This window comes from Crocuta crocuta, unplaced genomic scaffold, assembly GCF_008692635.1.
Source record: "Crocuta crocuta isolate KB4526 unplaced genomic scaffold, BGI_CrCroc_1.0 scaffold282, whole genome shotgun sequence".
Classification (NCBI taxonomy): Eukaryota; Metazoa; Chordata; class Mammalia; order Carnivora; family Hyaenidae; genus Crocuta; species Crocuta crocuta.
The window spans coordinates 8,214,924-8,237,560 of NW_027529174.1; the positions used below are offsets into that span (position 1 = coordinate 8,214,924).

At 37.0% G+C, this 22,637-nt stretch overlaps 1 protein-coding gene across 1 annotated transcript in view; it reads left to right on the top strand.

The window, feature by feature from the left end:
* Nucleotides 1-22,637, top strand: part of GABRA2 (gamma-aminobutyric acid type A receptor subunit alpha2) — a 128,532-nt gene that overhangs the window by 31,837 nt on the left and 74,058 nt on the right. The window contains exon 4 of the mRNA XM_077757825.1: nt 18,393-18,460. Within this exon, the coding sequence (XP_077613951.1) occupies nt 18,393-18,460 (68 nt within the window). The remainder of the gene's footprint in view (nt 1-18,392; nt 18,461-22,637) is intronic.

Below are 22,637 nucleotides of genomic sequence, written 5' to 3' on the forward strand. Positions count from 1 at the left end.
AAATGAGAAAGAAAATGAAGTGTTGGCGTGGGTGGAGGGTGCCTCCGAAGGGAGTAGACCGGGATATTTTTATCAGAATGCACATATTAAGAGTCTGCTCCGTTGATGGCTGCCTGTAAGGTATGTATCCAGTGAGTTGGTGTGCCTAATTATAGTCAGGCTTCTCCTCCTCCAAGGAATTTTGGATCCAAGACCCAGGTGGTGCCAGGTCTGACATGGATGGAGCAAAACTGGATGGGAAATTCAAATTTGAAATGAGATCATGTGCACAAGAAGAGGGAAGCTATAAGTATTGGATTCATTGAAGGTCAAGAGCAGAGGTTAAGTATTAGAGAAACTTGGGAATAATTCCCATGAGAAAACTGAGAATCAAGATACAAGGAAATGAATTAAAAGGTTAACAAATTAAAAATCACATGTGTGCCTGCTGTTTTTCTTGCCTTTTTCTATAAAAATTATGAGCCAGTATCTTGTTTTGAAAATTGTTGTAAATTAGGATTAGACTCTGGGAATAACATATCTCTTGATAATCACTTTCTGCTTCTCAGTCTACAAAGCTTAAATCCTTTCCTAACCTAACAGAGCTTATGATTATGCAGAACTGAGTAGTGAATCAAGTTGCTATTTTCAGCCTGTCACGGTGCTAACATCCAAAGTCTCAGAGTTGGACATGACTTTCAGTCTTGGCTCTGCCACTTACCTGCTGTGTATCTTGGACAAGTAACAATATTTTTAGATGTTTTTAAAAAAATTATTTATTTTTGAGAGAGAGAGAGAGTGAACATGGGAGGGGCAGAGAGACAGGGAAACAGAGTCTGAAGCAGGCTCCAGGCTCTGAGCTGTCAGCACAGAGCCTGGTGTGGGGCTGAAACCAATAAGCAACCAGATCATGACCGGAACCAAACTCCGATGCCCAACTGACTGAACCACCCAGGTGCCCCAAGTAACAAACTTTTCTCCATGTCAGTTTCTGCATTTGTCAAGAGGAAGAATAGTACCTACCTCGCAGGGTTTTATGAGAAGAGGCAAGGTAATGTATGCAAAATACTTAGCAGAGCACTTGCATATAGTATGCATTCAGTAAAAGATAGCTATTTTTTATTCATTCTTCCATAAATTTATTCATTCATTTAATAAGTATTCAGGAGTTGTTTTAATCCATTGGAATACATCAATGGTAAAACAGATTCCTGCTCCTAAGGTTACATCTTTGTGAATTGAGCAGAAATAAATAAACATAGTAAATTAGTACAATATATAGTCTAGCCATAAGTGATGAATACTATGGAGAAAATAAACAAATAAATAAAACTAGAGCAGGGACATGAATAGTGAGGAAACTGGGAGTAAGAGAGCATTTTCCAGTTTATATAGAGTCATCAGTATTGGCCACATTGAGATGCTGACATTTCCATGAGGATATGAAGAAGGTCGAAGGAGACATCTATGTGTACAACTGGGAAAAGAGCAAGTTTAGGACGGGGAAGCATGCAGTCAGTTCAAAGCCTTTCAGGTGAAAGTGTGCCGGAGCAAGCAGGCCAAGTTGATAAAGGGGGAAATTAGTAGGAGACGAAGTGAGGTATGTAATGGGGAGGATGGCTTACATCACTTAGGGCTTTGTTGGACATCATATGAGCTTTGGCTTTTACTCTAAGTGAAATAGGTAATAAATCTCAGAATTCCAAGGAGAAACATGGCAAGATGCCATTTTCTTATGTCTTATATCGACTCTGTGTTATACGATGAAAGGAGACTACATGAGGGCAAAGTTAGAGTTGGGGGACCAGTTAAGAGGGCATTATTGTTATCCAGGTGAGAGATGATGACGGGGTGGATCACAGGTGGACAAGTGGTAAGGTCTGGGATATATTCTGATGATAGAGCCAACAGATTTCCTCACATATGGATGTGGGTATGGAAAATGAAAGTCAAGGATAATTTCAAGGTCTTGGCCTAAGCATCTGGAATGCTTATAATACAATGATTATCTTAAAATTTGTAGCTTCTCGTTTTATACACTTAAAAAATAACATCGAACTCACTTGTGCTTCTTTGCATCTTCCACAGCGCTGTGAAAATGATATGCATAAAGTTGGTGCTGAATAAATAATGGCTGAACCTTTGAGTTGTATGGGGACAACTCTGTTGCTCAGAGAAAACAGTAGGCGTGAAAAAATAATAAGGCCTTTCAGAGAAAACTTCTTTACAGCTTGATCTAGGCCCAGCCCTGCCTATTCATCTCTCATCAAGTTGTCTGATCTGGGCACTTGCTACAGACATTCTCCAAAATCAATATGGATGCCCACAGCCTTCTTGATTGTAGAAAATAGTCTCCCTTGTTGTTGTTGTTGTTGTTGTTTTTAATTTATTTCTAGGAGAGAGAGACCGCGTGAGCAGGGGAGGGTCAGAGAGAGAGGGAGTCACAGGCCGAAACAGGCTCCAGGCTCTGAGCTGGCAGTCAGCACAGAGCCTGTCGTGGGGCTCGAACCCACGAACCGCGAGATCATGACCTAAGCGAAAGTCGGACGCTTAACCGACTAAGCCACCCAGGCGCCCCGAAAATAGTCTCCCTTGTTAAGAGCCTTAGTAGTGATCTGGCCTCACTGTTTTCTGGCCACATAGAGGCAAGTACTATGCAGTCAATGGAAATGGACAATGGATGAAATTACCTGACTAAATAAGTCCTAAAAAGTCTGTAAATTTCCTCCTACTTGGGCAAGAGGGGATTTTATTTCTTTATGTGGTGATGTATCCTCAGAAACTAAAGAGAACTGCCACAATATTTTCTGGAAATGATGTATTTCATTTCTACATTGGATTTATATTCTTGTGAACACTTACAGATGGGATACATAAAAACTTTCACACTGAGAGGAGAAGCAAACATTATTTTGGGGAGGACCAAAGGAAAAATAAATTCTGTAGCTCACTTGCTATTTCTGTTTTTTCATCGTAATCAGTGAGTCACAAATATAAGCAGAATGTTGAAACTCAACAGTTGTAAATAGAGTTCAGAAATGTAGTGTCAGTTCCAACCAGGAGAGCTGCGGGTGAAGAAGAGTATCAGGGCGCAAATGAAATACCTTGACTTAGCTGTAACTGTCCCTATGACAATAAACCGGATGTGTTTTCATTGCATGAGGTGCAAAGGCTCATTCGTCAGTGACTCTCTGCTCTTCCAGCAAAGGGCTCAGAGTCCCACATTTTGAGCTCAGTGAAGGCAAACATGGGGCGAATCTCTTTGATCTGTTAGCTGGGGTTGTACCACAGCTGCCTTTTAAAACTGTCTGGAGAGTTGAAACAGCAGTTTAAAAAACTACCAGGAACGACAGGAATAAGTAAGGGTGAACAGGGGGAATCATTTTCAGGGAAAACCCCAAATGTATCAACTTACAAACTTATATTACAAATATTTTTATGAGAAGTGGTGCTAGAATCTGACTTTAGGGTGGGATGGCGATCAACTGTTCATAACATTGTATCAGAGCACAGAAGAAAAAAGAATAAAATTTAAGTGCAAATGAAAAAGGTATAAAGCAACTTAAACATTTACATTGAAATATATCATGTGAGACATATGATCAAAGCTGAGAAATTAAAAGTATGCTGTAGTAAAGCCAGTAATAATAAATAGTAAGTCCAGTTTTGATTTCAAATATGGTCTGGAGTCATTAATTTTAAATGTCAGTTTTTCATACATAAGTCTTAACATGTTACCTATGTATATCTTCTCAAATATTCTGACTTTAAACATTTTTATGGTGAAAGAATTCTGGTATCTCTACATTGCCATTGTCTAAAATAAAAATATTTTGATTGTTCTGAAAAATACGTAGATGTAATTAGGATTCAGGGACAGATCTAGAACGGATCAAAGTAAAATAGTGTTGCGAATTGCAAAGAATGACGACTTTGGGAGCTTGAATTAAATTAAACTGAGAGCATTTCCTGACTACATCTGGGTGCAGCATCCAAAATAATTATAAAGACCACCAGAAAGATCTATATCGCTTTAATTTCATAGTTAATTTTGAAAAATTCTCCCATATCTCTCTCAGATCTAGTGAATCATTGGATCTCCTTCTACTACAGGTTTTTGCACTCATTTTTGAGGTGCAGATTCTTTTCCGTAATCTACTTGCTTAAGATTTTCTTCCTTGGGAAAAATCCAAGTCTCCTAAAATTTCACCAAAGGGGCCTATCACAAGCATAAAAATCTTAGTAAAGATAATAATTACACCTTCCCTTTCTTCTTAGCTTGCAGCTATGTAGCCCTGTAATCAAATGAGTTGAAGTGATAGAAGGGAAAGGTTCTGACATCAAAAGAAAAAAGAATAAGTAAAAAGAAACATGTTTTGTAGATAAAAGGATGGCTGGGGCGCCTGGGTGGCTCAGTCAGTTAAGTGTTCGACTTCGGCTCAGGTCATGATCTCGCGGTTCTTAAATTCAAACCCTGCTAACAGCTCAGAGCCTGGAGCCTGCTTCAGATTCTGTGTCTCCCTCTCTCTCTGTCCGTCCCCGGCTTGCACTCTGTCTGTCTCTCTCAAAGATAAATAAACATTAAAAAAGATAAAATAAAAAAAAAGGATGGCTTAAGAAGCCTCCTCTGACTCCCAGGTCAACTACAGGGCCTCCTGTCTCCTCAACCATTACCATTTCCGACTTCCTCACACCGCACCTTAGCAGTTTGATTCTGTTTACCATTTATGCACACTTCATGGACAATAATCCAGTTATTTGTTTATTTTCCCTCCAAGACCACAATGGCCACATACTATGTTGTCTTTTATCTAAGAGAATTACATAGTGTAACAGACACTCAAGTATGTTTTATTTTGAAGGAAGGAAAACAGGAAGAAAGAAGAGAGGGAAGAAAGAAAATTCATTTATTCATTTTTCTGTCTTTCTACATATAGCTGTCTTCACCAGTTCCAGATTTAAGCTAGAGTGATATGTGTTTTGATGTCATTATGGGGGCAGTACAGTACCAAAAGTTATATATTGGTATGTGTACACACACACATACATATAACACATTTATATATATATTATGTACCTATATATACATATATATATACCAAAATATATATGTGTGTGTTCTACCACTATGTATATACCTAACACAGACACACACATACATAGCGTGTATGTATGTATACACGTGATAAGATACATTTATGATATATATGATAAGATGAAAATATATGTGTGTCACATACACATCATATTGAAATTTAAATGACATTGTCTTTTGCATAAAACTAGTACTGATTACTTAACTGGATGGCAGATTCTTTTACTATTATTTCTGTATTATTGTATCTCTGTATATATGTACACCTTGAGGCTCATGTTTGACAGATGTGTAATAAATATATGGTTTGATTATACTGGCACTACTCATGATACCAATCTTTAAAAAAAAATTTTTTTATAGTTCATTTATTTTTGAGACAGAGAGAGACAGAGCATGAGTGGCGGAGGGGCAGAGAGAGAGGGAGACACAGAATTCGAAACAGGCTACAGGCTCTGAGCTGTCAGCACAGAGCCTGATGTGGGGCTCAAACCCACGAACCGTGAGATCTGACCTGAGCCGAAGTCGGACGCTTAACCAACTGGGCCACCCAGACGGCCCAAACTGTCTTAAGCTAAATGAAAAATCTTTGTATTTTTGAATGACATTTTATTATTGGAGTAGTTATGAGCATAACATTTAAGCTAGAGAAAAATGTTTCATTGTGGCTCTGTGTCTTATTAGCTATTGAGCCTAGATGAGGAATAAATTGAGCATCATTCTGTATAGTTTTCTGNAATTATATATATAATAAATATAAATATATATATTTAATATATATAAATTTAATCTGGTCCAGACATACAGCAAATGCTTAATAGGCAGTGAGTTCCTTTTATTACCACACAATGGGAATTCAACAGATAGGACAAGTACTTAAGGGTTGCTACATAAGTTTCTAAAAGTTCCTAATTATAGGTTAAGTGTAGAGTAATCATAATATTTTCCAATGCACATGCCATCAGGAAATAGCATCCAGTAATGGGTGATAAAGTTAATTACTTTAGGAGATTTCTTTTTCCTTCTATGCTACTTTAAGCCAAATTTTTTTTAAGAAGAAAAGTGATACTATCATCAAATTAGAATATCAATAAGCTCTATGTTATAAGTACAGTTTCTTTTGAGGCTGATCCAGAAGATTCAGGGAAAGATAGCAATGATTTGTAATATTGCCAGCAAGGCTCCCCATGCATTTAACTCTGGAATGTTGTAGATGAAAAATGTTGGATTTTTGAATGTGAAATTGCATTCTACTTGAAAAAAAAGCAAATGAACAGTTTTTAGCATCTAAATCTAAAAGTTTGCCTTAAAAATTTTTCCATTACGATTAATGTAATTCAGCAATTTTAACATCATCATAATACTCCTACATGTAATTTATTTCAGAAAAATGTATCTAAGTTATAAAGGTATTACTTTATTTATTTCATATTTAAGTGTGTCGAGATTGGTATGGCCTTATCCTTGATCATAATCTGCTATCCATTTAGAGTTGAACACGAAGATCAAAATGAATTTCCTACTTAAGCCATATTTCTAAAGAAAACATAAATTACCTGAGAGAGGACAGTGAATGGTAAATGACTGTTGTTAGCATGTTGCTTTATATCATGCTATGATTATCTGTGACACTCTGTGGTACTTATATAAAGCAAAGTGCTGGGAGCTGTTGAATGGTGAATAGAGGATGGGAACACAGGACCATCTGATAACTTCTCATGCATTAAAAGTTGCAAGGTGATTTGATTATTTCATTTGAAGGAGTAAAAACTCCTGGAACCAAGAGAAAGACTAATTAAATACCTCAGGGATGGCAAGAACGGCTTCACAGAAGAACTGTTATCTGAGCTCAGTTTTTCAGAACAAGGACTGATTGAGAGGACATTTTATATAGAGGGAAGAGCAAGTGTAAAACAAAAAAAGAAATGAAGGGGAATGACATGGAGTGTTGTATGGTTGAGGTTCGCGTTATAGAACGGCATTGGGTGAGGATGGAAATGTGGACAGAGACAGATCATGAAGGGTCTTATGTGCGATTCTGTAATCTTCAAACTTCATCTTTAGGTAAAGGAGAGTCATCGAGAAAATGGTTGATCAGATGATTGGAGAAGAAACATTACAATTTCCACTTGGAAAATACTGATTCTCTAATAGTATCATGGAGGGTTGATAGGAGTTGGTAAGATGCCTAAGACACCATTCCAGAGGTCATTGCCTGAGAAGTGGATGAAAGGAAAATTCAGTAAATATGTAGCAATTGTAACTGACAGAGTCTAGCAAATGATTAAGATGTAGAATATGAGTAAGAAGGTCAGACTGAGTCTAAGAGATTGACAACTGGCATAGTACCTTTTACCAAGGTTGGAAATAGAGGATGCAGAATTTTGAATATTTGAAAGCTGTGTTCAATATGAGCTTTTGAAATTGTTTGGATTGTGTTCTTCAGCAGTTATACTTGTATTACATTTAAGCACTTTCCTTTTACAAAATAATAAAGGAAGTTATTTTGCAAGGTGAACATTATTTTGCTGTTGACAGCAGTATTCTGTGGGTATGGTGAAATGATCATAAAAAAAGTCAGCTAGCATGCTTTAACTTATGTACCATTTCATAATAAAGAAAATGAATATAGTAAGATTTTTTTCAGTCCTATGATGTTAGTAATATATATGAATTATATTTCTTAGTGCACTAGAATTTTCAATTCATTTTGACTTATAAAATAATTCATTATCTTAAAAAGATAAACATTTATCCTTACTGTATATTGGATATGAGAATCCTTTCTTATTAATGTGCATTTTAGGAGCAAAGTATAAATTTATATGAGCGTAGCTTTTATTTTTAAATTCTGACAGCTTCATTGTTAATCTGGTTTTTCTCCGTACTTCAAGAACAACTGATAGGCTCCAGGTTACTAACTCAGGAATACTAGATTTATAATATCCTGTGCCCAGACTCTTTATTTTAGGGACTCTTTATTTATTTATTTTATTTTTTTGTATTTTACAGAGAGATGAGTTAGAGGGATAGAAAGAGAGCAAGAGAGAGAGAGAAAGAGAAAGAGAGAGAGAGGGAATCCTAAGCAGCAGGCTCCACGGTCAGCAGGGAGTAGGGAGTGTTCTAGTATATCCCATGTGCTCTGGATGTCATCTTTTAGAGTTTGAAAGGATGGGCATCACTAGAATCTTTTCACAAGGGAATAGCTGGAAATAGTAGAAATGATATTTTTGAGCACATCTTCTGTCTTTCACTTGTCAGAGGCCCAGACCGAGCATGCAGCAATTGCTTGATGAACCATTACCTTGAGGAACATAAATTACTTCTGGTACCACATTCAGCTTCCCTTCGGAAACATTCTCTCCCTTGTCTGTCAGGCTGTGGATGTCTCTGAACTGTAGTTAGTAAACCCTTAGTAGCTATTTGTTAGTTGTACCAAATGGCCCCACTAAACTGATGGGAATCAATGTGTCTTCAGTCTCTCCTTCCCTGTCCTATTTGATTTCTTTTTGTGGTGCTTTGGGGAGAGAGGTGTCTTCAGCTTCCTCACCAGAGTAAGCTGAATCATTACATATTAAAGAAAAGACATTTCAAAGAGGGAGAAGGCACTACAAATGTTCTGTCTGGTCAGAATAGTCCCAAACCGTTGGGGACAGACAATACCTCCAGTGGTTTTAAATCAGGTTCATTGGTAAAGCATAATCTGTGACTGTCACGGTGGGATGTATTTAGTTTATTCATTGAGGACTTTTTGTATCCCCTTCATAAGCATACAGTCATCTTGCTTCTTGTTCAGGATTCTTAAATGGTGCTACTTTTTAAATTAATGTATTTTCATTAGTAGGAAAAGATCACGGTAAACAAAACTACAAAAGCAAACAGAATGTATAAAGAAACAACAATTAAAAAGCACCAGGAATATTACACTGAGAGGCAATTTTATATATTCAGTATATGCTGATAATTTAAAATTTCCAAATCCTCACAAAGAATCAAAGACCAAAATGTAAAGCTATTATGTAAAACGATTGTATTGAAGCACAGTACATACTGGTTTTATTATTGTTCTTAACTCTTCCTGCATTTAAAAAAATTTTTTTTAAATGTTTATTATTTATTTTCGAGAGAGAGACAGTACAAGCAGGGGAGGGTCAGAGAGAGATGGAGGCACAGAATCTGAAGCAGGCCCCGGGCTCTGAGCTGCTGGCACAGAGCCCAACACAGGGCTCGAACTTATAAACCGTAAGATCATGACCCAAGCTGAAGTCAGAAGCCTAACCGACTGAGCCACCCAGGCGCCCCCTATCCTGCATTTTTATAGGCACTTTGCTGACCATTCAAATGTAGCACTGTACTGGTCATTGTTCTTTTTTTTTTAAGATTTAAAGAAAAATTTTAATGGTTATTATTTTTGAGAGAGAGAGAGAGAGAGAGAGCATGAGTGGGAGAGAGGCAGAGAGAAAGGGAAACACAGAATCCAAAGTAGGCTTCAGGCTCTGAGCTGTCAGCACAGAGCCCAATGCAGGGCTCGAACTCAGGAGCTAGGAGATCATGACCTGAGCCGAAGTCAGATGCATAACCAACTGAGACATCCAGGTGCCCCCTCCCTGTTTTTAGTGTTTATTTCTTTATTTTGAGAGAGAAAGAGCAAGCGAGCAGGGGAGGTACAGAGAGGGAGAGAGAGAATCCCAAGCAGGTTCTATGCTGTCGGCACAGATCCAGATGCACGGCTTGAACCCAAAATCCAGGAGATCATGACCTGAGCCAGAACCGAGTGTTGAAAGCTCAACCGACTGAGCCACCCAGGTGCCCCAGATACTGGTCATCATTCTTTTTAAAAAAAAAAAAAACATGTATTGAGTGCCTCTTGGGGTAAAGGTATTGGGCAAAGTACAACAATTCCTTTGTGGTAGAATGGCAACAGACTGTATTATCAAATTCAAAGTCTTCAGCTTTTAATAGGGAACACTAAGTGCCTTATACTCAAGTTACTTAAGTATTTGTTGACTTAAACCAAATTGAATGATGACAAATGGCACATGTAGGTGTGATGGGAATCATCCCAGAAAGCAAAATGTCTTTGTTGTTGCTGAGAGAGTTAAAGTAAAACACAGCAGTGACTAACTTGTTTTAAAATATATGTGTGACATTCTATTTATGATGCCTGATAAGCAAAATGATTAGTATGATCTAATATCATCCACAGTTTGATTCTTCTCTCAGTATTGTAAGTTCATGTCCTTATTAATATCACTGTTAATATCCAAATTAGAGAGGTAGAGACAATATAGCTTATTGTTTGGATGGTTAGCTCCAGTGAATACAATTAATGCCTTTCCCATGTCTTTCATTATTATCGTTTTTTCTTCTTAGAATAACTGAATAATTTTGCATTTAGCTTTGGTTCCTCTCAGAAGCAGACCCTAAGATAAGCATTAACTTTGGAAGTGGTCCCAGGAGGTACTAGAAGAGGAGACAGCTAAGTGACACAGAGAAGAGAGAGGAGCCAAAACAGGGTACGCCACCGAGCAGGTTACTGTTGAGGGCACCTGGGGTTTAGTTCCCCCTCCCACTGAGTTTTCTAGGAAATGGTGTGGGACAGGCCTTAGCGCTGTCTCCACTTAGCGAGAGAAAAAGCTGAGTTCTATTTCCTCCCACTGCCATCAGTCGTTGATTGATGGTTGTTCGCAGGATCCTAAGCTTCTCTGCAATTCCAGTCTGGCCTGCACAGCCAGGGAGAGCCCTCAAGCAGAGAATCAAAGGTACTTGCGGCAGAAAATCATAGCTCTTAGGAGAATTGTCATTGTCAAGGGAGTATGGACACAAAAGTGGCAGCAGATGCCACAGTGGTCCTCTGTGGATAGGTACTCTTTTAAATGTTGTTAATATAATTGTTTAAAGATCAAACTTTTTACTGGAATCTTTATCTATTACACTAAGAATGATGCACGGATACTTTGCACATACCATTTCTCTCTTCTCCAGTAACTTACTTTACCCTCCTGCCACCAGACCTAAAAACCTACTTCCATTTATTTCCACACTCTCTGTTCACTCCCGATGTAATCAAGGATATTCCCTCCTCCTCCTTCCGGCCATGTATGCATTGTCAGTCTCTTTTAATGCATGCACTGCCTGCTTTCTCAGGAATGTTCCTCTGTCACTGATCTTTTCTCTCTACCTCAGTCCCTCCATCTGTATTGCCATCTGCTCAAACATCTTCCACCTTAAATAAGCAAACAAAGAACTGTGTCTTCCTCCCCCTTCCCCCCGACCTTCCTCTGCTGCCAGAGTTCTCTTCCCCTTCACAGTCAAACTTTTAAGAGTTGTTTAAAATCACTCTAGCTTTTTCTTCCTCTCCCACTTCTCCTACTCCATGTTGGCCTCTGTGCATATTCTTTCCTCCACCAATGGCCCTCATGTCTCCAAATGCAGTGAATATTCCAGACCTCAGATTGTTTGATCTCTCAGCAGCAGTGACTGTCTATCACTCCCTTCTTCATAGGGGTGTAACTTGCCTTTCTAGAACTCTTATCTTTAATCTTTGGGGCACCATATTCTTCTCTACTTTTGATTCCATTGCTTCTCTGGATTCTTCTTCCTGGCTAATTTCCTGACTAATCATTTTCTTTTAGGAGGTGGGTTTTGTTGTTGTTGTTGTGGGATTTTTTTTTCTTTTGTACCTCTTAATCTTCTTTTTCTATTTTGCTTATCCTTCCACTCACCTTTCCCCCAGGCAACCACCAGTTTGTTCTCTGTATTTGAAAGTCTGTTTGTTTTGTTCCTTTGTTCATTTTGTTTTTTAGATTCCACATAGAAATGAAATCATACAGAATTTGTCTTTTTCTCTCTGACCTATTTCACTTAGCATAATCCCCTCTAGGTCCATCCATGTTGTTGCAAATGGCAAGATCTTTCTTTTCTATGGCTGAGTAATACTCCATTCTTTATATACATCACATCTTCTTTTTCCATTCACCTGTTGTTGGGCACTTGGGTTGCTTTCAGTATCTTGGCTCTTGTAAGTAATGCTGCAATGATCTTACAAAAATACTGTAGGCAATATTTGTATGACGTGAAATTAAATAAGCTAGGTGAATTGGATAGATTCGTAGAAAGAGTCAAACTACCAAAACTCGCTCCAAAAAGATTGAAAATCTGTATAGATTTAGGAATACTACATGGCAATGAGAACGAATGAAATCTGGCCATATGTTGCAACGTAGATGGAATTGAAGGGAATTATGCTAAATGAAATAAGTCAGGCAGAGAAAGACAGATGCCATATGTTTTCACTCATATGTGGAACAGGAGAAACTTAACAGAGGGCCATAGGGGAGGGAAAGGGGAAAAATAGTTAAGGAGAGGGAGGGAGGCAAACCATAGAGACTCTTAAATACTGAGACCAAACTGAGGCTTGATGGGGGTGGGGGAGAAGGGAAATTGAGTGATGAGCATTGAGGAGGGCACTTGCTGGGATGAGCACTGGGTGTTATATGGAAACCAACTTAACAATAAACTATATTAAAAATTTAAAAAATTAAAAATAAAAAGAAGTAAAAAAACAAAATAAAATCTGAATAGATTTGAAAAAGGAAAGAGATAGAATTAAAAACAATAATATACAGCTCCTGTAAAAGCAAATTATAGGTTTATGTGGCTTCACTGTAGAATCTTGCTAAACATTTATAGGAACATTAAAACCAATACTTCATAAATTCTCCTTAATAAACAAGAGAATGCTTATCCGCTCATTCTGTTATTCCAGTATTACTCTGATACTAAAACAAGACAAAGGCATTGCAAGAAGAGATAAAAATGTTCTATGGTTAGGTAGCAGTGATGTTGTACAACTCTAACTATACTAAAACTCACTGAATTAAATACTTTAAAAAGGGTTTATTTTGTATTATGTAAATTGTATCTCAATAAAGTTATCATAAAAAATATAAGAGAGGTCCCTGGGTGGCTCAGTCCTTTACGTGTCCAACTTTGGCTCAGGTCATGATCTCACAATTTGTGAATTCAAGGCCAACGTTGGGCTCTGTGCAGACAGCTCAGAGCCTGGAACCTGCTTCAGATTNCTCTGCACCTCCCTTGCTTGTGCTCTCCTGAAAAATATTAAAAAACAAAAACAAGGGCGCCTTGGTGGCTTAGTCAGTTAAGCGTCCGACTTTCGCTTAGGTCATGATCTCGCGGTTCGTGGGATCGAGCCCCGCGTTGGGCTGTGTGCTGACTGCNCCCTCTTTCTGCACCTCCCTTGCTTGTGCTCTCCTGAAAATAAATATTAAAAAACAAAAACAAGGGCGCCTTGGTGGCTTAGTCGGTTAAGCGTCTGACTTTCGCTTAGGTCATGATCTCGCGGTTCGTGGGTTCGAGCCCCGCGTTGGGCTCTGTGCTGACTGCCAGCTCAGAGCCTGGAGCCTATTTCAGAGTCTGTATCTCCCTCTCTCTCTGACCCTCCCCTGCTCACGCTGTATCTCTCTCTCTCTCCTAGAAATGAATAAAAATATTTAAAAAAAAAACAAAAACAAAAATAATACTACTTTAAAAACCCAAATTTTATTCTCTTGATTTCTACACTTTCCTTTTCCCAGTGTCATGTTTATTTTGTTTTGTTTTTATCTTTCCTTTAACTACTGCAACATCTTCCAAACTGGATACATTATCTTCAATCTGCATTGTACTAGAAATGTTATGTTGCAGCTAACATCCTCCCAAAGACCTTCCTTCAGTGAATGCCCTGTTGCCATATATGTAGAGATAATATTCTCATCATTGTGGCACATTGTGTCTCTTTTGATACAACATCTGTCTTTCTTTACAACCTGATACTCCACCTTCCTACACGTGTTAACTGTTTGCATGAACAAAACTTAACTATTTGCAAAGGATTTTTAAAAGTGAGTTTGGTTTTTTATTGTATGCTTCATTACTCAAGGAAGAACAATTTTTATCAATGAATTTAAGCCCTTCTTGAAACTATTGATGTGTTTATTTTGGATACCCATCAGGGCCATTTTTGCTATTTTTATATGAAGTATTTCAAACCTTCCAAAGAGTACAGAGAATAGTATGATTTATTTCATGATTGGCTTCATCAAATGTTAGAATTTGGCAAAATCAAGATGAACTTTAAAGGAAGGGAAATAATAGAATATATTAGAAACCCCTTTTGTAACCCTGTGCAGGTTCTCTCTCCTTCTCTCTCCCCAGTGATAGCTGCCTTTCAAATCCTGAATTTGATGATTGTTCCTAAGGATCACACCTTCTTTAATATTTACTACATACATTTGTTTTTTCTCCTCAAGCACCTAGTATTTAACTTTATGGTGTTTTGCCTTTGGAAAAATCTGTATAGAAGATCATGGCACATTATGTCATATTGGCATATTATGCTGTTGGCATTTATAAAGCCAAGAATTTAGCATATAAATAAATATTTTAAATAACTCATGGTATACATTTCTATTAAAAGTCAGTTACTGATCGGGGCGCCTGGGTGGCTTAGTCGGTTAAGCGTCCGACTTTCGCTTAGGTCATGATCTCGCGGTTCGTGGGTTCGAGCCCCGCGTCGGGCTCTGTGCTGACGGCCAGCTCAGAGCCTGGAGCCTGTTTCAGTCTGTGACTCCCTCTCTCTCTGACCCTCCCCTGCTTACGCTGTCTCTCTCTCTCTCTTAGAAATAAATTAAAAAAAAATTAAAAAGAAATTAATTAAAAAAAAAAGTCAGTTACTGATCAGCAGTTAAATCTTTGTTTCCACTAACATAGTCCTTTCTCTAGGTCTGTTCTTCCCTTCACTTGATTTAAATTTTCTTCACTGGGATCCGATTCCTTAGGCTTTCAACCGCTCTCTGTCTGTGGACAGTTTGGGCTCAGTCTTCACTAATGACAGTGCCCATTTAGCTATTCATGGTCATGTGTAATGTTGATGAAATATTTGGGGGAAAGGTGTGTAATCTACATGAACTATATTTAGAAATTATTTGTTAATTCAAACATAAAGCACCTAATATGTGGCAGGCATTGTGCTAGGCACTGGTGACAGGATAGTGGACAGAACTGGCATAGTCCTTGCCTTTTCGTGACTCTGAATTGAGTTGCAGAGATAAACCAAACAAAAACAACAACAACAAAAATGAATACAAAAGTTAAGGAATAAAAATAATGGCAAATTCTAAAATGTCCTATGAAAAAAATGAAGCGTAAGAGGGAAAAAATGAGGGAAGTAGACTTACATTATATAGAGGTATAGTGGACCTCTCTCTGAGGAGAAAACATTTAAATAGAGACTTAAAAGCAGATNGGAGATAAACCAAACAAAAACAACAACAAAAATGAATACAAAAGTTAAGGAATAAAAATAATGGCAAATTCTAAAATGTCCTATGAAAAAAATGAAGCGTAAGAGGGAAAAAATGAGGGAAGTAGACTTACATTATATAGAGGTATAGTGGACCTCTCTCTGAGGAGAAAACATTTAAATAGAGACTTAAAAGCAGATAAGCAATCAACTAAGAACAGAAGAGAAAGAGGTACTAGTCAATGTGAAGGCTGTGAGTCAGGACAGTCAAGGTGGGTCCACTCAATGTGATCAGGACTTGAGAAGGTAACTAATGGTACTTAAATCGAAGAGACACAGGTTGCCACCAGATTGTCAGTTCATGTGTTTACTCTAATAGACATCTGTCCATGTGAATCAGAATATTATATAACAGGTATTAGCAACACAACTCAACCCCATTCTAAATCCATATGGGGAAACAAGAACTAACCAGAAGATACTGTGGACCTTGACATATTAGTGTCACAAGATACCAAAATAACCTATATTCATAAAATCTCATTTCCTCTCTCCTCCTTTCCCCTCCCCTTTCTTCCCCCTCTCTTCTTTTGTGGAAAGGCAAATCCTAATCAGTGATAGCATTTTGAATATAGAACCTTAGAAAACTGTGTTAGGTGTATCAGATATCTGTAGTCATCACACTAAAATATTTTACTGATTCACATTGGCTGTTTACAACTCTTTTGCAACAACCAGGAATCATGTTCTCAATCTCAGACAGCTATTGGGTATTCATGGTCAGTGTGTGCCTTGCTGATTTGCCTTCTTTTGAACTTCCATAGCAGGAGAATATCCCTTGCAGTGCATACATTCTTTAACTAAGCTTATGAAGTTAATAAACCATGAAATCATTTATTTAAGGCAATTTTGCATATCTCTATTCTGTGTCTTTAGGTGTTGCTCTTACTGCTTAAGAGCTTTGAAGGTAATCTTATTTTCTCTCTCTGGATACTTAGCTGGCACTTCCCTACAGCCACAAGGGACTGATAACACTCTTCTGTACCCTTTACTTGCCATTTGGCATATAGTGGATATTCTTCATATCCTTAGCATAAATATACTCATATATTTTGTCATCTCTCTTCTTTAACTTTACTACTCCAGACTAAGGAGAATAATTTCACTTGCCTCTATTTGGAGGAACACTACCTCAACATTTACGTTTTTCTTCTCTGGAACATTTTAAATCAATATCTGTAATGACTAAAGTTTTATTCAATTGCGTATTGAATAAATGTGACAATATTGATTCGGTATGAATAAGAGGAAAAAAGCAAAGAAACCCAAGTCTCATTTTCATAATTTCTTTCTAGTAGCATATATAATTCAAGTCTAGGACCAGCTACGTGATTTGTGAGGCCTAGTCCAAGATGAAAATGCAGAGCCCTTTATTCAAAAGATGAGTAAGAAATTTCAAGAGAGCAAAAACAGGACATTAAACTAAGCGTGGGCTTTTCGGAGCACAGGGCTGTATGAGACTGATGAGCTGCATGACCATGAACCTGACCCTGTTCAGGTCTTTGGGGTGTCTGGCAGCTGAAAATTAACTTCATAAAAATATTTGTGTCTCATGATTTTTGTGGCAAAATTTCATGAAAACAGTTTTTGGAATAAAATAGAATAGAAAAATAATAAAGTTGAATAAATGTATATATTTAGAACACTATATGTTTTTGGTGCAGAGTATTACAGCAAATAGAAACATGTAGTTAATGAGAAAACATTTTTAGTTTCAGATGTATTGTTGACTGTGGTTAGTGCTTTGGTCTACCCTGAGGGCTTAGGAGCCAGATTGCTTGGGTTCTAATACCCAATGGGTCACTGGACACATTTCCTTACCTTTCTGTATGTACATCAGTGAGATGTACATATGTATAGTGAGATGATAACCGAGAAACTACCTCATAGGTTTGTCATGCGGATTATTATCTTTCAAGTCCTTTTGATGCATATTCAGTCTACTCTGTTACTTCAAAATCCTTTTTACTTTTAATTTCTGCCTGGTAGAAACAATATCTCAAACTTGGTTTACTCTTTTTCATGGTTGTGAATTAGTGTCCAGTATGATGTTAAAAATATTTTGTGGTATTCGTGTGAAATTACAAATTTGACAGATGAGACGTTCAATTCATGATGATAAAAATTAGTGACTTACTGTTTTTTGTATAAATACACTAGAAGAATTTTTCTTTTTAAATCTTTTCTTTGAGCCTTTACCCCATCACCATTTGGCTTATTTAAAAACAAAGATCTAAATCACCTGGTTAAAGGAGGAATTTAGTTAATTGTGTTACAGTTAATAAGTTACATAACTTTTGAATCTAATTCAATTCCATCTTAGCATTTCATTCCTGGGCACATTTAAAGGCAAGTTTGTTTGGAAGTAATCAATTGTGATTAATGTGTGTTATTTGCTTTTATTTTTATGCCACTGAATAATTATGCTTTTTATATTAATTTGAACTATTAATGATTAGCAATTCATTTTTATGCCTTATGAAGAAGATATACTAATTTACAGTCTACAAACTAAACCTCTACCATCATGAAATACCATCTGAAATATTTAGTTTAAAAATAAAATTTAGGACTATATCAAACAGTAAGTATACTAAGCACACTTTATTTTTCAGCGTTAATAGTAAATTTATTGTAAATTAATTCATTGAAAATAGATTCTAAGATATTACTAAGTCTCAGAATTATGTTTAAAACAGAATGCTCCATATCCAGCGTAGATTCCAAGTAAGAATGTCATAATACTTCTACGCATTTAGCACTTATGATTGTGGGAACCTATAAACTAATTGAACAATATAGAAATATTTGTTGTTTGTGAAGGTTGAAAAGAAAGTAAAGAGCAACATCCCTAAATATCACACAGTCTTCTAATCACTCCATGTACTTGACCCCTTCTCTTTCCGTGGCTCTCATTATATATTATCTATATTTAATCTCTTTTTCTCATATCAGACAGTATTACTGAAGTCTTCACTAACATCTACGTGACCAGTTTTGGCCCCGTCTCAGATACAGATATGGTGAGTTTTTCATTAAATAGTATTTTTACTTCTTAGAATGTTCCCATTATATGGGGGAAGGTTAAAATAAACAGGCATTTTTAGTGTTGTAGAATGATGTGTCTGTCTCATACCTATTTAGTCTATCCAGATACTTGGAGAATGAAGGATACTTGTTTATATCAGTACACTATCCCTGCTTGAGTGTTTATATTAGCATATTATATTCCATATTCTTTTCAAAGCTTGTCTACCTAGCAATGGTATGGTAAACAATTAGTTAAATAAAAATAATGATATTACTGAGGACCATTTTCTAGGATTAAAGGACCCGCTTGGAGTTTGATGAGTAAAATCTGTACAGTTTCATAGACCACTGCTTCTTACAGAATGTGCTCATGGTCAGTGCTATAAATGGAAATCTCCCATTGGTATTAAGTAAGGTTTGTCGCTTCTCACATCATCTAAACACATACCAGTACCTATAAGCTACATGCATAGTAGACATATATAAATCAGTCTAAAGAAAACTAGAATCTGGATGTTCTTAGATTGAATGGAATTGGAGTTTATGTATTTTTTTTAATGAGATGGGTGTAAGAGGGAAATTGGTAAGTTGGGCTAGACACCGGTGGGCTAAACACATCATAGATAATTATTGATTAAGCATAAAAATTTTAGTATTAAGTCTTCCATTTCTGCTGCTAACTATAGTGCTCAGTTATAGAAAGTTTTGTTGAAGTACTTTTCATCCACCTTTTTCATGGCCCAGGAAGTGAGAATTAGAGGAAATGCCCTTATCTCTTCTTTGCCTGGCTACCCTCCATCATGGCACCTTTCCCTGACTTCTTTGTCCAATAACCCATTGGGAAGGATGCCAAGTTTGGAGGTTTTTCACTGGAATAAACAGAAAAATGAAGTTTTCCTTTAACGTGGACAGCAATAAATGTTAACTAATTCATTGGGACCTCTCTACCTTTCCTTCAGGAAGCAGATATGCTACTTCTATCATTTAAGAAATTTGCTTTGTCTTTCATCAGAATCACTTCTTTGACCTCAGTCCTTTTTAACTTTTTTAATGTTTATTTATTTTTGAGAGAGAAAGAGAGAGCACGACTCTGACCCATGTGCACTTGGGGGAGGGGCAGAGAGAGGATCCAAAGTGGGCTCTACCCTGACAGCAAAGAGCCGTATGTAGGGCTAGAACTCAGGAACTGTGAGATCAAGATCCTAACCTGAGCTGAAGTGAGACGCTTAGCCGACTGAGCCACCCGGATACCTCTCATAGTCCTTTTATTAAATTGACTTGGACAGCTGAAAATGTAAGGTAGCACAGGGGTAATGATCCTCAACTTTGGGGATGGGTATAATACTGAACATGGGCAGGTCTTTGAAGTTCTTTCATATTATAATGTACAGATTTAAGTGCTTTTTTTCCTCTCTTAACTCCAGGCCTTACCACAATTCTACAGCAACACAAAAAAATCCTACTTTTCAAACTAATCCAATCCCCTCCCTTGCATTATCTTAAATTGTGATCTGATATATTAATCTGCCTCTTTCTATAGGTCAACTTTAAGTGTACAGGAACTTGAAAAGATGACAGAGAGGTATTTAGCCAGAATATGTATTCTAAAGATTATTGGTTGGCTGTAAAGACTATATATCTTTACACTTTGTCTCGGTAGGTGATCTCAAATATTAGAATGAGAGTGAGAATGAGCACCTGATCTCTATGTGGAATCAGTCAGAATTTTGTCAGGCACGACATTGAAAAATTAGCAAGATAGTATGTAAATGATGGTTCCTTTAGTGTTACCTTTCGTGTCTTCTTACCAGCAAATCAGAAAGGCAAATAACATAGGACCCAAGATACCAAATTTTAAATGTTGTGGATTTTTTTGTTGTGAATATTGGTGCTAACAGTTACTTTTAATGTTTTTTGTGTGTTTTTATTTTTGCAAAGTTTATTCTAACTAAAAAATCAAAAATAGAAAAATAAATACTTCTTTTAGATATATGAAATGTTTATTTTCTGGAGGTTTTGGACAAACTCACATATTTTTGGCAAAATGTATAAGGTGACTTTTTCCAGTGGTGACAAAGGATTAGACTAATCCTCCTTCTTTTTCTTCTGAGCATCCTGTGGGATTACTAACACACATTTAGAAAGCAGGGAGCTTTAGTTCAAAATGGCTTAAAGACATGAACAGAACACCTGAAACTGTATTGCCATTAGAAGAAAACATGGGAGAGAAGCCCTTAGACACCAGTCTTGGTAATGGTTTTTTGGACCTGACCTCAAAATAAAACATTAACAGATGGGACTACATCAAACTAAAAAGCTTCTGCACAGCAAAGGAAACTGTCAACAGAATGGACAGACAGCCTACACAATGGGAGAAAATATCTGCAAATCATGCATCTGATAAGGTGTTAATAACCAAAATAAATAAAGAACTGACACAACTCATTAGAAAAACAAACAATCCAATTTATACAAGGAAGACTGAATAGACATTTTTACAGAAAAGACATGCAAATGACCAATGGTACATGACAAGTACCATCACTGATGATCAGGAAACTGCAAATCGATACCACCATAAACTATCACCTCACACCTCACACCTGGCAGTCATTAAAAAAACAAGAGCTTGGTATTGTTTGTGATGTGGAGGAAAGGGAGCCCTTGTGCACTGTTGGTGGAAATGTAAATTGGTGCAGCCACTGTGGAAAACTGTAAGAAGGTTTCTCAAAATTTGAAAAGAGAACTATTATACAATTCAGCAATTCCCTCTCTGGGTATATATGCAAAGGACATGAAAACAGGATTTCAGAGAGATTTATGCTCTTCCATGTTCATTACAACATTAATCACAAGGGGCAAGATATAGAAACATTATATATATTATACACACATATATAATTCATATATATTTATATATGAATAATATTTGGCCATGGGAAAAAACAAAAATCTGGATTTGAGGCAACGTAGATAGACCTTGAGGGTATTATGCTAAGTTAAATCAGCCAGACATAAGAAGACCAATACTGCATTCTATGTCTTATATGTGAAACACATTTAAAAAAAAATTCAAACTCAGAAACAGAGTAGATTAAGTGGTTGCCAAGGGCTAGGGGTAAAGGAAATAGGGAGAGGTTGGTGAAAGAATACAAATTTCAGCTACAAGATGAATAAGGTCTGAGAATCCAATGCAAAATATGGTGACTATAGTTAATAACTCGGTATTGTATAATTAAAATTTGCTAAGAAAGTAGTGCTTAAGTGTTTTCACACACAAACATAAATATAAGTTGATAGATGTGTTAATTAACCAAATGAGGGAAGCCTTTCACAATGTATATGTATATTAATCATTACTCTGTACTCTTAATTATCTTATAATTTATTTGTCAATTATACCTTACTAAAGTTCAAATTTAGAGAAAAAAATAAAAAAGGAAAAGAAACTGGGATCATTCAGTTAGTGGTTCATTTAAGAATTCCATGCAGGCATTTGTTGAGAAATTTATTGAAATTTTTTTTAATGTTTATTCATTTTTGAGAGAGAAAGAGAGACAGAGCACACGCGGGGGAGGGGCAGAGAGAGAGATTCACAGAATTGGAAGCGGGCTTCAGGCTCTGAGGTATCAGCAGAGAGCCTGATGTGGGGCTCGAACCCATGAACTGCAAGATCATGACCTCAGCTGAAGTCGGATACTCAACCAACTGAGCCATCCAAGTACCCAGGGAAATTTATATATTTTTACAAATCCTAAATTCTGGGAGAAATCAAGTAAAAAAATGGGAACATCATTAAAATTCTCCTGCAATAATGAAAGCTTAGCAGTCAACGTAAGGAATCCATGGATGTCAAGTTGAGACCAAGAGCAGGGAGTGCTGACAGGTGAAGTTGAAGACTGTAAGGTTAAGGACAACGTGCCCCAGAACTAGGACAGGACCACATGTGAGAAAAGCAGTCATTATCTGGGAATCATGATCCTAGCAGTTACATGTCTTTGGTTCTCTTTGCCGCTGTCATTCTTAAAAATAAGGTACACATTAACAAGTTGATGCACAAACAATAAAAGTAAAAAGCTGGTGGCTGTTGTTAGGTGTGCAGTCATTAGCAACAGAACAAATTTAAACTCCTTCATCTGAATTGAATTAAAAATTTTGCTCTCTTCAGTG